The sequence below is a fragment of the Limulus polyphemus genome, unplaced genomic scaffold, assembly GCF_000517525.1.
Source record: "Limulus polyphemus unplaced genomic scaffold, Limulus_polyphemus-2.1.2 Scaffold2772, whole genome shotgun sequence".
Classification (NCBI taxonomy): domain Eukaryota; kingdom Metazoa; phylum Arthropoda; class Merostomata; order Xiphosura; family Limulidae; genus Limulus; species Limulus polyphemus.
Window position 1 is genome coordinate 6,716 of NW_013668382.1, and position 14,141 is coordinate 20,856.

The following is a 14,141-nucleotide window of genomic DNA, read 5'->3' on the forward strand; positions in this document are numbered from 1 at the left end:
TAATGAGGTATGGTAACTAGAGCTAGATCAACATTAAATAACATTTACCATATCATGTAGAGTGTAATGAGGTGTGATAACTAGAGCTAGATCAACAATTAAATAAAGTTTACCATATCATGTAGAGTGTAATGAGGTATGGTAGCTAGAGCTTGATCAACAATTAAATAAAGTTTACCATATCATGTAGAGTGTAATAAGGTGTGATAACTAGAGCTGGATCAACAATTAAATAAAGTTTACCATATTATGTAGAGTGTAATAAGGTGTTGTAACTAGAGCTGGATCAACAATTAAATAAAGTTTACCATATCAAGTCAAGTGTAATAAGGTGTGGTAACTAGAGCTTGATCAACAATTAAATAAAGTTTACCATATCATGTAGAGTGTAATAGGGTGTGGTAACTAGAGCTGGATCAATAAACAAAATTCAGAATGTTGAGGAGTTAACTGAGGTATTGCATCTAGAGCTGGATTAACAATTACATAAATTTATCAAATACCTGTTGTAAGTATCACTGGAATTGTAAACACTTGTGTTTAAGGATTCTCATGAGCAAGAATTCAACTTTGTATTTATTTTACATATTGTGTTTGTAGTAAATGAAAAATTGTACAAATTAGACGACTTATTAAAATTACATTACAGAACTTGGTAGTTTTCATCTTTAGATGGAAGTAGACTTATTACAGTTAGTAGCTATAATAAAGATAGTGATTTTTAACAGTTTTCTCCACTCCTTTGACGCAACCAGAAACAAACTTACTTTCCAACTCCTTTGTGGCTGTTCGAGAACGCTGAGGACTAGTACTTCCTTGTTTTCCATATGGCTTCATGGCATGTTTTGGAGACAGTAAAGACTCTGAGCTAGTGGACAGTTTGGATGATGCTGCTGTTAACAAATGAGCTGATTTACTGACAGATGCACTACTAGAACTTGATGAGCTGTAGGACTGGGAGGACAACTTGGTTTTGGAGGAGTGTGACTCGTGAGAGGAAGTCTTAACTGATGAAGAATACTTGTGGGAATAGTCTGATGAACGACTGGTGAAATGAGAGGAAGCAGCTTCATGAGAATAATCGTGTTTGTAGTCTCGCTTATAGGTGTCACTAACAGAAGAAGAAAAGAACGTTTTGGAAGGAGTAGGTAATCTAGGAGTCATTGCCCTAGGAGACACCACCACAGTAGGATGTGCTGCTGCCGGCCCTCGTCGATCTGTGGGAGACGTAACATTATATAGAAAAATTATAAAAAATATATCAGTTCTCATGCAAGTACAGCTGTTACAGAATGTGTCAGTTCTTACCCACACAGAAATGATACACAGTATGCCAGTTTTTATACACATACAAGTTATACAGAGTTCATTAGTTCTTAAAGGCATAAATGATATGCAGTACATCAGTTCTCACACAGGTAAAGCTGTTACTGATTGATGTTATTAACTGTGTTCCAGCATTAAGTTGTCAGATAAAGGATATAAATAGATATATATTTATTCTGATTTTAAAGATAAATATTTTGGTTCTATAAAACTATGCACTATAATTTTCTCACCTTGAACAATAACAAAACATGATGTCTCATCCTCTCCAAGAGAGTTAACGGCACGACAGGTATATTTGCCAGCATTGTCTACTGTACATGAAAGGATTTCCAGAATGGCAACAGAATCGGCATAACTCATGTTATAATCATATCTGTTAAGTTCTTGATCGTTCTTGTACCATTTCACCTAATAAAATTCCAAACAGTGACTTTAAACTAACTTTAATCTACCATACGGGCTTAAACCAATAATAATAGACTTCTTCAAGCATCTATTAAAACTTCCCACTATTATGACAAAAATGCATGTCTCTAACTATATGTTGAGAGAAGAATAAAGTACAATAGCATAACTAATGGTAAACATAGATAAGAAAGGATAGCATTTGCATGATGTTATAAAAGTTCCCAGTTTTTACTGTTGCTTTATAATAATCTATGCATCTTTCAACAGAACTTATGGGATACAAAAATCTAAATAAAATAGTTACTAATAAGTACGATAAGACACACGTATGTCTCGACAGTAATTTCCAACAGGAAACAGGACTTACAGATTGAAATGCTTTAAAACAAGTAAATAAAAAGTTTAATAATACACAGCTAAGTATCAATTCTAACTTCAAGAGAAAACAGACTTGCAGAATGAAATGTTTTAATACAACCATTAATTAACAAGTACAATAATAGATGAGTCTTGACTAACCTTAAAATAATCAGAACTTAGACAATGAAAGGTTATAAACATGCAGTAAATAACAAGTACACAAACAGAGAGCTAAGTATTAACTCTGACTTTAAAATAAACAGAATATAGACAATGAAAGGTTCTAAATGTGCAGTAAGTAACAAGTAAAATAGCACAGAGCTAAGTCTTGACTCTAACTTTAAATAAACAAAACTTAGACAATGAAAGGTTCTAAATGTGCAGTAAGTAACAAGTAAAATAGCACAGAGCTAAGTCTTGACTCTAACTTTAAATAAACAAAACTTAGACAATGAAAGGTTCTAAATGTGCAGTAAGTAACAAGTAAAATAGCACAGAGCTAAGTCTTGACTCTAACTTTAAATAAACAAAACTTAGACAATAGAACCTTTCAAATGTGCAGTAAGTAACAAGTACGATAACACAGAGCTAAGTCTTGACTCTAACTTTAAATACAACATAAACTATAAAAAAGTTATATGTAGCATAAATATAAAATAACAGCACCAAGTCATTCTAACTATGGTAGAAAAAAATTAAACCATTATATACTGTATAATACAAACACTGAATGTACAATACCTCTGGAATGGGTTGGCCTGACACACAACATAAGAGCTTGACACCAATTCCAGACTGAATGAGCCGAGGACGTAACAGGAAAGTAAAGCAAGGTCCACTGTCCGGAACTTCTTCCCACAGTTTAAGTTTAGGTTCTACTCTTCGTCGCCTGCATCATAACAAACAATCTTTATAGTTCTCTTTAAGATAAAGTGTGCAATATTCATAAAATATATTCTCTTCCACTACAGGAGAAGATAGAAAACTGGACACAAAGTATTTAAAGAACATCAGTTTCTGAAGAAAATACTGTGTTCAACTGATAACTGAGACAAAAACCTTTCACAACCTTATTTGTATGTATTTTTAACCTAACCAAACAAAACCTGGGTCAGAAAAGATACAATTCTGCAAATTATATAAATTTTTAATCTTTATTTTATTTTCTCAAAAATTCCTCTCAGATTTTTAAATGTTTTAATTTTTCTAGAACACCAATTTAATGATGCACCGTATAGCTGACAGTTATCAATCGGCTACGATGCTGGTGAACTTACCTAACAGGCTCTTCAAACTTAACCTTTGGAATTTCTTTTGGGATTGCTATAAGAAAGAAGTTAATGAATCAGACAGCTTGAGCTGCACTAGAACTGAATTTACATTTCACAATAGATTTTACATGACAAATTAGAGTAGTTTCTGGAAATAGTAATTGTTCAATGTCATCATCATCAGTACTTTCATTTCTTACATCCATCTTGATGACAGATAACATAACCTCCATGACCCCCACACACTTTTCTATCTGGCATCAATCATATGAGGAATAGCTGTCTGATTATGGCAATAGACTCACTTTTTTAAAAAGCTCCATAACCAGAAAGGGGTGAGGGCCAGGGGAGCATAGTGGCCATGTTAGTAACGTCAGAAACAAAATGGATGTGTTAAGACTCTCTTCAAAAACCCCATAACCAGCTGTCGGAAAAGGGGTGGGTCAAGGGAGCATGCTGGGTTAATGAGACATATTATAATGAGATCATGGTTCTTAAAGAAAAGACAGGTCAATCAGACATTTTATCATGAGATAGGCTAATGAGACATTATGAGATCACGGTTCTTACAAAAAAGATAGGCTAATGAGACATCTTATCATGAGATCATAGTTCTTACAAAAAAGATTAGTGATAAAATAACTATAGAAGACTAATTACACTGGTTGTAGTCAAACAGTGATGGATAGAAGTGATTCTGAATGGTTCTTTATACCAAGTAGACAGCCAATCTGGGTGGGTGGGTGCCATTTTACATGTACTACAAATCACTAATGAGGATATGATTGCAAAAGTTGAAATGGGGGAAAAGTTGAGAATGAATATTATTGTCTAATCAAGTTTGATGTTTTGCCAAGAGTGCCAGCAGAAAATAAATAACCCTATTGATGGGGAGAAACTAAAGGTGTCCCCCAGCAGAGGTTTAGAATTACCCCCACCATAAAAAGAGGAAATAATAGGCCAGTTTAGTCCTTCATATGTAGTGAGAATAATTCTGAACAGCCTGATGAAAGAAGCCTAATAAAATATATCATAAAGGACAGCCAACATGCATTCACTAAAGGGATATCTTACCTTACTTATCTGTTAATGTATATCAAGGATGTTACATGTTATGTGGATGATGGAAAATGTGTGAATTTGATGTTACCTGTTAATGTATATAAAGGATGTTACATGGTATCTGGATGATGGAAAGGGTGTGAACTTGGTGTACTTAGATATGCAAATAGCTTTTGACAATTTATAACAAAGAAGGTTAGCTAACAACATCACATTGGTAGGAGTTGGGATAAACTAGTTAACTGGATTTTAAGGTAGTTGGATGATAAAAAACAACAAAAGAATGTATTAAAGTAGTCAACTCAAGCTGGACCCTTGTTACTAGTGGAGTGGTTCAGGGGTCAGTTTTTGGGCCTTTGCTTTTTCTAATTCATATTAATGATAATGATAGGGCATATTTAGTAAGTGAGTAACATTTGCTGATGAAATTAAACTTTTAAGTATTTCTAGCTGTATTGAGGGTGTTGAGATACTGCAGAATGATTAGATCAATTTGTAAGTTGGTCAAATATTTGGCAAATGACCTTTCATTGTAATTAATATAAGTGCTGTGTTGTTAGTAGCATTTTATGGTGTATTACAAGTTATAAGAGCTGGTTGTCTCTCTACACAAGTCAGTAGTTAGGCCTCAGAGTACTGTTTGCAATTTTGGTCTCCTAATGTAAGAATGGATCCTGACTTATTGGAAAGGATTCAGGAGAATGACACTGGGATGGAAGGGTCATCTTAAATGAATAGGTTAAGATTTCTTATTTAATTTTCTCTTTGAAAAATAAGGGTAAGAGATTATGTTATTGAAGTTTACAATATTATTTGGGAGACCTATATGATAAAGGCCTCTGATTTCTTTGTGTTGTATATCGAAAACAATAGCATGGAAGAATACAGGTTTATGAAGTTTTACTACTCTACCAACACAATCCTTGTTCTAAACTTAACTTAATGTTATACTTTCCACTACTAAGGGCAGAATAACTACTGTCTGTTATCTATATAACTTAATGTTATTATAATGTTAACTTATAACTTAATGTTATACTTTCCACTACTAAGGGCAGAATAACTACTGTCTGTTACCTCCTGTGCTTATATACCAGCTTATTTGCATGTACAACCATATGTGGTACTAGTTAATACCATTACCAAAAACCAGTGGAATGCACTTTTTATGATGTCTCTTGGTAAGATAACACTAACTTACAGTGAAAGAAGAAATTTTGACCAACATGTAATTACAGCATAGTTAAAAAATCCTTGTTCTAAACTTAACTTAATGTTATACTTTCCACTACTAAGGGCAGAATAACTACTGTCTGTTACATCATGTGCTTATATACCAGCTTATTTGCATGTACAACCATATGTGGTACTAGTTAATACCATTACCAAAAACCAGTGGAATGCACTTTTTATGATGTCTTATGTATGTACATTGGTAAGATAACACTAACTTACAGTGAAAGAAGAAATTTTGACCAACATGTAATTACAGCATAGTTAAAAAATACCTGATAAAAAACTGTAACAAAATAGTAAAAAAAATATTCTCTTAAAGCTATGTTTAAAAAACATATTTCTTCAGAGTGAGTCTACTTGTTCAAGTTTCAACATTAACATGTTCTTGGTGATAATAAGAACATGGAAACACACATGTGATTCACATACAGAAGTCACAAACAATGAGTAACAGCAACCAGATGTGACTTTTTTAATGGTACAAAACAATATCACAGAAAATGAATAAATTATAAAAATTACTATTAGTTTGTACATGTGCCCTTTGATTTACACAAAGCATTACATCTTGTTTCACGCTGCCATACTGTTAATCAATGTATGATTGTTGATACTGTTCTAAATGTCCTATGATACTCTCCACAATTCAGTTAAATTGTTTGGTTACCTTTAGACCTTGATGGTTTTTACATATGCCCATACAGCCTCAAAAAGTTTCATATGGGGACTTTGTGCAGGCCATGTTATGGGTGTGAATGTTTCTTCAGCCTCTTAGAATTCAGATGTTATTTCATCTGTTGTATGTTTGGATTACTGTCTTGATGGAAGTTGAATCCCTGCATGATAGGTCACGTTCCTGAGGGAGTTGCTTAAAGTATTACAATCTGCCTGGACTTGTCAGCAGCCAGGGTGTCTTCCATTTGGTGTAGATCACAGACATTGTTGACTGAAACTAAGCCCTAAACTTATTTTGATTCCCTGTTGTATTGCACCTGTAGATGTCGTACACTGACTATGAAACCATTCCCCTTTCTGGTGTTGAAGAAACTGTTGACTGTTGCCAAACAATTCAAACTTGGTTTCATCTAAAAAAGAGCACATATCTCCAGCTCTACTCATTCCACTGTTTATGATCTGTGGTTCAGTTACTTAATCTCAGCAACTGTTTATATGCAGTTAATATGTATCTTTACATTCTTGAGATAGCATTAAAATCTGCACTTGCAGCAAAACCATTAGCAAGACCTGTACTTGACTATTGTCTACTTCGTAAAGAATATACCCTCAAACACTTAGTATCACTTGGAAGAGTTTCCATTTTCAATCTTGATTACTTCTACTGCTCATAGTGCCAGATCCACATATCCTCTTCATAAGTACATACACAAGGTTCCCATAACATGTATCGGATAATTTTCCTGAGTTTTCCATGAACAAACAGAAAACCTTATGGCACATAATTACTTTTAGAATTAACTCAGTGTAAGAATACTGTATATTTTATACATTTATTACAATATAATGCTTTATATGCTTTAAAATAATTATAAGTTTGTTTCTTATTTAAACGGCCTCCTCAACACTCCTTCTAGCCATCCATTCCAACCCACTTGTATTACAGCACCTACAGAAGTCTTGCCAAAGTGTTTTGCACAGTGTCCTCAAACAGCCAAATCTAAGATTTCAGTCCTTGAAGCAATGACTAGATTCACACTGATATTACTACTACTGAAGTATTATTTTATGTACTTTTATTGTCTTTATACTGGTGTGACACTTTCTGATTGGTTGGATGACAACAAATCATAGTTTAAAATATCAACATGCAACTGTACCCTAATGCAGTTGATTTTCACATGATAAAGGTGGCATACATATTCTTCAGGCTTTTTATACCCTTTACCTTCACCATTTCCATAATTATTTCCAGTAATGCAGTTATATTTATGAAATGATTCAGTAAAAGCCTATCTAAGTGTTACACGATGAAAGTTAATAGTATTACATAAGTTACATATTACTGGTAGATATAACATGAAAGCAAGTTATTATCCTGGTTACGACAAAATTCCTCCAAGTTATCTTTAAAAACAATCCCTTATTTGACAGGTTTCAATGGCCTATACTTAACTTGATTAAGAACAAAGTTCATTCTGCTTCTACAGATTTACATCAACTTTACTCTTATGTTTAAAACCATGTGACTGATGACCTTTGAAGCATTTCATGTGAAGTCTTGTTGTGATTATTACAGAAGATGTCATGTGAGCATAAGACTACAAATAATCAGTCAAAAACAGATCAATATAACTATAGTACTTACCCTGTACATTGAGAAATACAGGTTCCTCTCTAAAACCATAGTGATTCTCAGCTCTAATAATGTATTCTCCTTTATCATCCACCTTACATCTATTGATGATGAAGTAATAGTCATTTTCTTCATATCTCTTCATGAATTTTACACTCTGCTTCAGTTCACCACTATCACGGTACCTGTAAGATATACTCTAATAACAACATACTGTTTCTCATATTTACTTATACTGTTGTAGTCCAGACCAGCTGCCACCAAGGCACTTCTTATCTAGGACTATATCACAACCTGTAGTAACACGTATTGTTTCTCATATGTACTTTACTTCTACATGTGTAGTACAGATTGGGTACCAGAAACATGTTTCTTTAAGAATCTTGACCTGCCCTGGAACTGTTCTGTGATTCTAGTTATGAATTATTGGTTAGGTAAGGAATAATTGACTATTTAACTTTAAGTAAACAAAGTAAATATAGAGAGACCAATGAACGAAACAATAATCTTTCCATATATTTTACTTAAAAACTGTTATAATTTAGATATAATCCAGATCCATTTTTGAAGATCCTATAGTCCAAGCACTTTCTTTCCTAAAACTATACTACTATCACATCTTACAGGTATATTGTGATAAGATTTACTCTTTTTTTAATTCCAAATTCCAGTGTTAGTTTTACTATTCAGAATGATTACTTACCATGTGACAGTTGCTGGTGCTGCAGCAATTACCCGGCAGTAGAACTTGGCAGACTGACCCTCAAAAGCAAAAGTGCTCTGAGGTTTAATCACAAATCTAGGAGCCGCTTGTCGCCAATCTGAAACGTGTTACCAAACAGTGATTTACACAGCTTTTATCAAGAGAAATGTTGTACACATTATAATGTGTTCAGTAATATTAAAAACAACCAGAGAGTTTCAAGTTTACTTTACCACATGAAACATAAGCACATAAATCATCACATTATCAAACAGGGTTAGCTGCCACAGAGCAATATGCTCATTCCTTTTTATTCCTAACTAATGTATGAAATAATGAACATAAGTATGAAATACAGACAAAGGACCAATGTGTTTCAAATCAAGTGTTATCCTCACAGAAGGCTCACCTTCAATGTAGATACATTAATAAACCACGGATCTGAATCTTATGAAAAATTAATTTTAAAGTTTCGTAGAAATCTCATGCAGCAAGTTTTCACAATTAATGATGGGTAACTGCACTTCTTAATGGATAACAATAGACATAGCTTAAAATTGGGTTTATACTTACTATTATTTCAAATATACATGTAATGTACATAAACAACGGAGCATTGTAGCAAATGTGTACCTAATGGTAGGATGTACCAATGAAGTGTGTGTGTACCTAAGATTAGAACTTACCAATGTAGTGTCTTTGTACCTAAGGGTAGAACTTACCAATGCAGCTACTTTGTACCTAAGGGTAGAACTTACCAATAAGGCAATGTGTACCTAATGTTAGATCTTACCAATGTATTAACTGTGTACCTAACGTTAGATCTTACCAATGTATCAACTATGTACCTAAGGTTACATCTTACCAATGAAGTGAGTGTGTACCTAAGATTATAACTTACCAATGAAGTGTCTTTGTACCTAAGGGTAGAACTTACCAATGTGGCAATGTGTACCTAATGTTAGATCTTACCAATGTATCAACTGTGTACCTAACGTTAGATCTTACCAATGTATCAACTGTGTACCTAACGTTAGATCTTACCAGTGTATCAACTATGTACCTAAGGTTACATCTTACCAATGTAATGACTTTGTACCTAAGATTAGAACTTACCTATGTAGCACTGTGTATTGAGAGATAGAACTTATCAAGTAGCACTGAGTACTTAATGGTAGAATTTACCTATGTAGCACTGTGTAGTGAAGGGTAGAACTTACCAGTGTAGCATTGTGTACTTAAGGATAGAACTTATCAATGTATCAACTGTGTACTTTAGGGTAGGACTTAACATTGAAGAGGATGTTCAATTAAAGAGAAAATTAATGTTAAATATTGACAGTGATATAAAGTAATGTTTATTTGCAAAGCAATTGATATATATACATTATATTTGAAGAAAAGGCATACCAAAGAAAAAGTCCTCGACTCTGTACTTCTCTTTCTGGAGTTTTCTAAGTGAGCTGTAATTAGCAATACGACCAAAAGGCAGTAGACACGAGTCCCAGAAATCACCCTGAAGGAACAAATACAGCTTAATAAAACTTAGAGACATGTATAGCATATATATATATATAAGTATTTAGTACAATAACTGATATATTATTTGCATATCACTTTACAAAGACCTATATTTCTTACAATAATCAGATGATTTCAAATGCCAACCTATGTAAACTGAATATTAACTTAGCCAGAAAAGGATTCAAATCCAAACTTTTGTTAAACCAATACTTAGATTCCTCTCTGGCTCAATTCATACTTATTTTGGATTTCAATTTATATACACTCCCATCAAACACTGACAACCACTTACAACTTAACCAACCTGATGATAAGTACTTACATCCCATCCCTATCAACCTGGTGATAAGCACTCACATTCCAATCAACCTTCTCATAAGCCCTCATGTCTCAACTAACTTGCTGATAGACACTCAATCCCAATCCTCAGATGACCCACTGATAAGCAGCCGTGTCCAAACCAACCTTCTGATAAATACTGACATCTCAACTAACTCACTGGTAAGCTTTCATGTCAAAACTAACCAGCAGATAAACACTCTCATCTGACCCATTGATAAGCATTTGTGTCCCAATCAACCTGCTGATTAGCACTCACATCCCTACCAACCTGCAGATAAGCACTAATGTCCCAATTAACCTGCTGAGGAGTACTCATATCTCAACCAATGCACTCATAATAACTTACATTTCAACCAAACCATTGATAAGAGTTCACACTTCAACCAAATCACTGATAAAATTTGACACTTCAAACAAACCACTGATAAAGAGTTCACACTTCAACCAAACCATTGATAAAATTTGACACTTCAAACAAACCCCTGATAGATTTGACACTTTCAAACAAACCACTGATAAAGAGTTCACACTTCAACCAAACCACTGATAAAATTTGACACTTCAAATGAACCACTGATAAAGAGTTCACACTTCAACCAAACCCCTGATAAGAGTTCACACTTCAACCAAACCCCTGATAAGAGTTCACACTTCAACCAAACCTCTGATAAGAGTTCACACTTCAACCAAACCACTGATAAGAGTTCACACTTCACTCAAACCACTGATAAAGGGTTCACATTTCAACCAAACCACTGATAAAGGGTTCACATTTCAACTAAACCACTGATAAGACCTCAATCTTCCATCAAACCACTAATCACTGATAAGTACTTACATATTTCTCTCGGATTTGATCTCTGAGAGCCATGTATCTCATGGAAGGAATTGTTATTGTTGGAGCTTCTGTGATATCACCCTGAAAACGAAACAAAGGTTTACTGTTACCAGACTTTATTAATAAAACATTCATAAAAACACAATCTTTCTTGTCATATGTGCCATATCTTAGATAATCTAAAATGTGTTCACAAATATGGAAAATACAATACTTTAGTTTTAGAATATATTTAGCTACTGATAAAACCTTTAAGATGAAAAACATCTACTCCACAAAAATATGTGATTATTTCACATAAAAAGAATCCTCCTAAAATCTACAAGGAAACAGCAAAAGTGCTCCAAATGTAATGAACAAATATATTCATTTCCAGTATAAAGTATTCCCAGAAAGTTTCTCACCTTTAACCAAGGATGATCTAGACAGTCATGGCTCGTCATTCGTTTCCTGTAGATAGAATTTGCATCAGAACATTAACTAAAGCATAGGGAAACACAAAGCCTTTATCAACTAGACAGTGATTTTGAAAGTAGTAATTTTAATAGACACTTATATTTGCTCAAAAAATTTAATTATTATGAAAATATTAAAAGAACTGTGACATCTAAAGTCTATAAAGGTATATACTTTAAAATTAAAATACAAAATAAGTTTACATTTACGTATAATATCAAAAAAAAATATTTTAGTTCTTGCTTTTTATTTAAAATGTTATAAGTAACAAAAATAAGATTGTTGGAAGCTTTATTTTCAATGTTTTAATTTAGATGTTTTCTAGAGGACACATGATGTTATGATCTAGAAAATTTGTGTAGTAAGTAAAAAGTGAAAACAGTATAAATGTGAGAATCAAATAAGAGAAGTAATGGGCAGTTAATGAGTATTCAGCAAGAGTTCAGTTCAGTATTAGAAAGTTATTTAGTGTTATAATATCTATTCTGCTTTAAAGTTACTCAGTGGATTAGCTGTGTGAAGAAATATACAAATCTCTCTGTTCAAACATTATATGTGAAGTTAGTCCTACATTAGTTGCAGAGTTTATGCTGAAAAACATTGAAACCTTCTCAAGATAATACAAAATAAGTTTAGAAGAAAGATTTATATGACTTAGCACAGGTATTTATGTATAACTTAAACAACTGGCTGTACAAAACATAACTGAAGTGTTAGAAGTATATATATTTGTTACACACAATAACGCAACACTTGGAGGGAGGCATTATTGCTAAAAACAGTCTTTTTATGTCACTGTCACATCCATATTCTTGTAAATATTTGTGTATAACTATTATTTCTTACTCTTTTTTTCTATTCAACAGCCTTCGAATAAAATCCTTTGCTTCTACTGAGACATTCTCAAAAGCCTCATCGTCAAAATCCCAATCACATGCTCTTACATTTTTCAATGTATCAATATCTGTGTCCCCAGCAAAGGGGGACAAGCCACTCAACCTGCAAGTAAACAACAATGAGTTAGTATTTCTGATAATAATGAACTGAAGACAAAGCCTTATATTTTTAGATATTGAAGTAGCTGAAATTTTATGTGTGTAATGAAATATACAAGTACTGGTTAATGACTTCTAATATAACTTTATTTTCAGATGCTTCTAATCAGTCAAACGTTGTAAAATTAAATTATTTTCATTACACCAAAAAAGATTTTTTTACTCTACAACATTTGAAGTCTTAAAATAAGTACTCATATTTAACATAATATTTTGGGACAACATGGCACCTATTGGTCCATCTCGGCTGTTCCATCCTGTAAACTAAATTAAAATAATTAAAAAATATATAAAATAAAAACAATTTAAACTCAGCCCTTTTCATTCATATACTTATCAAGCTGTTCCATCCTCTAAACTAAATTAAAATGATTAAAAAGTATATAAAATAAAAACAATTTAAACTCAGCCCTTTTCATTCATATACTTATCAAGCTGTTCCATCCTCTAAACTAAATTAAAATGATTAAAAAATATATAAAATAAAAACAATTTAAACTCAGCCCTTTTCATTCATATACTTATCAAGCTTTTCCTTAAACTTACTTAAATTTACTGCCTCTACAACATCTGAAGGTAACCCATTCCAAAGGCCAACCACTCTGTTAGAAAAATAAAGCTGTCTTAGCTGAAGATGACTCCTACCTTGCCAAAATTTATATTTGTGTCCCACAGTCCTACTATTCTCATTGTTAAATATAAAACAGGATGATACGTCAACACTATCAATTCCATTTACAATCTTAAACATCTCAACCAGATCTCCCCCCTCACTCTTTTTTTTTTTTTCAAGAGAAAACAATTTGAGGGATTTCAGCCTCTCGTCATATGACAACCCCTCCGTCCCAGGCACAATTCTAGTAACCCTTCTCTGAACCATTTCCAACAATTCAATGTCCTTCATAAGGTAAGGACCCCAAGACAGAACACAATAATCCAAATGTGGCCTAACCAGTGACACGTACAATGAAAGTATAATCTCTTTAGACTTGTGTTCAATATTTCTATAGATATAACCTAAAATCCTACTTGCCCTACCACTAGCAACAGCACGCTGCTTGGATGGCTTTAGAGACTGATCGACCATTACACCAAGATCCCTTTCCTTCATAACACTATTAAGGTTAATCCCATCCAAAATAATACCTCGAATTCAAATTATGATAACCCACATATATTATCTTGCATTTATTATAATTAAAACTCATCTGCCATTTATTTCCCCAACTCACTCAATCCTTTTGTA

At 33.2% G+C, this 14,141-nt stretch overlaps 1 protein-coding gene across 1 annotated transcript in view; it reads right to left on the bottom strand.

Annotated features, from left to right (window-relative positions):
- Positions 1 to 14,141, bottom strand: part of LOC106467866 (twitchin-like) — a gene marked incomplete at both ends in the record, with an annotated part of 159,370 nt that overhangs the window by 6,176 nt on the left and 139,053 nt on the right. Inside the window, 10 exon segments of the mRNA XM_013928247.2 lie at positions 768 to 1,217; positions 1,560 to 1,737; positions 2,839 to 2,986; positions 3,375 to 3,420; positions 7,990 to 8,162; positions 8,681 to 8,798; positions 10,091 to 10,196; positions 11,385 to 11,465; positions 11,789 to 11,834; positions 12,687 to 12,839. Coding sequence (XP_013783701.2) covers positions 768 to 1,217; positions 1,560 to 1,737; positions 2,839 to 2,986; positions 3,375 to 3,420; positions 7,990 to 8,162; positions 8,681 to 8,798; positions 10,091 to 10,196; positions 11,385 to 11,465; positions 11,789 to 11,834; positions 12,687 to 12,839 — 1,499 coding nt within the window.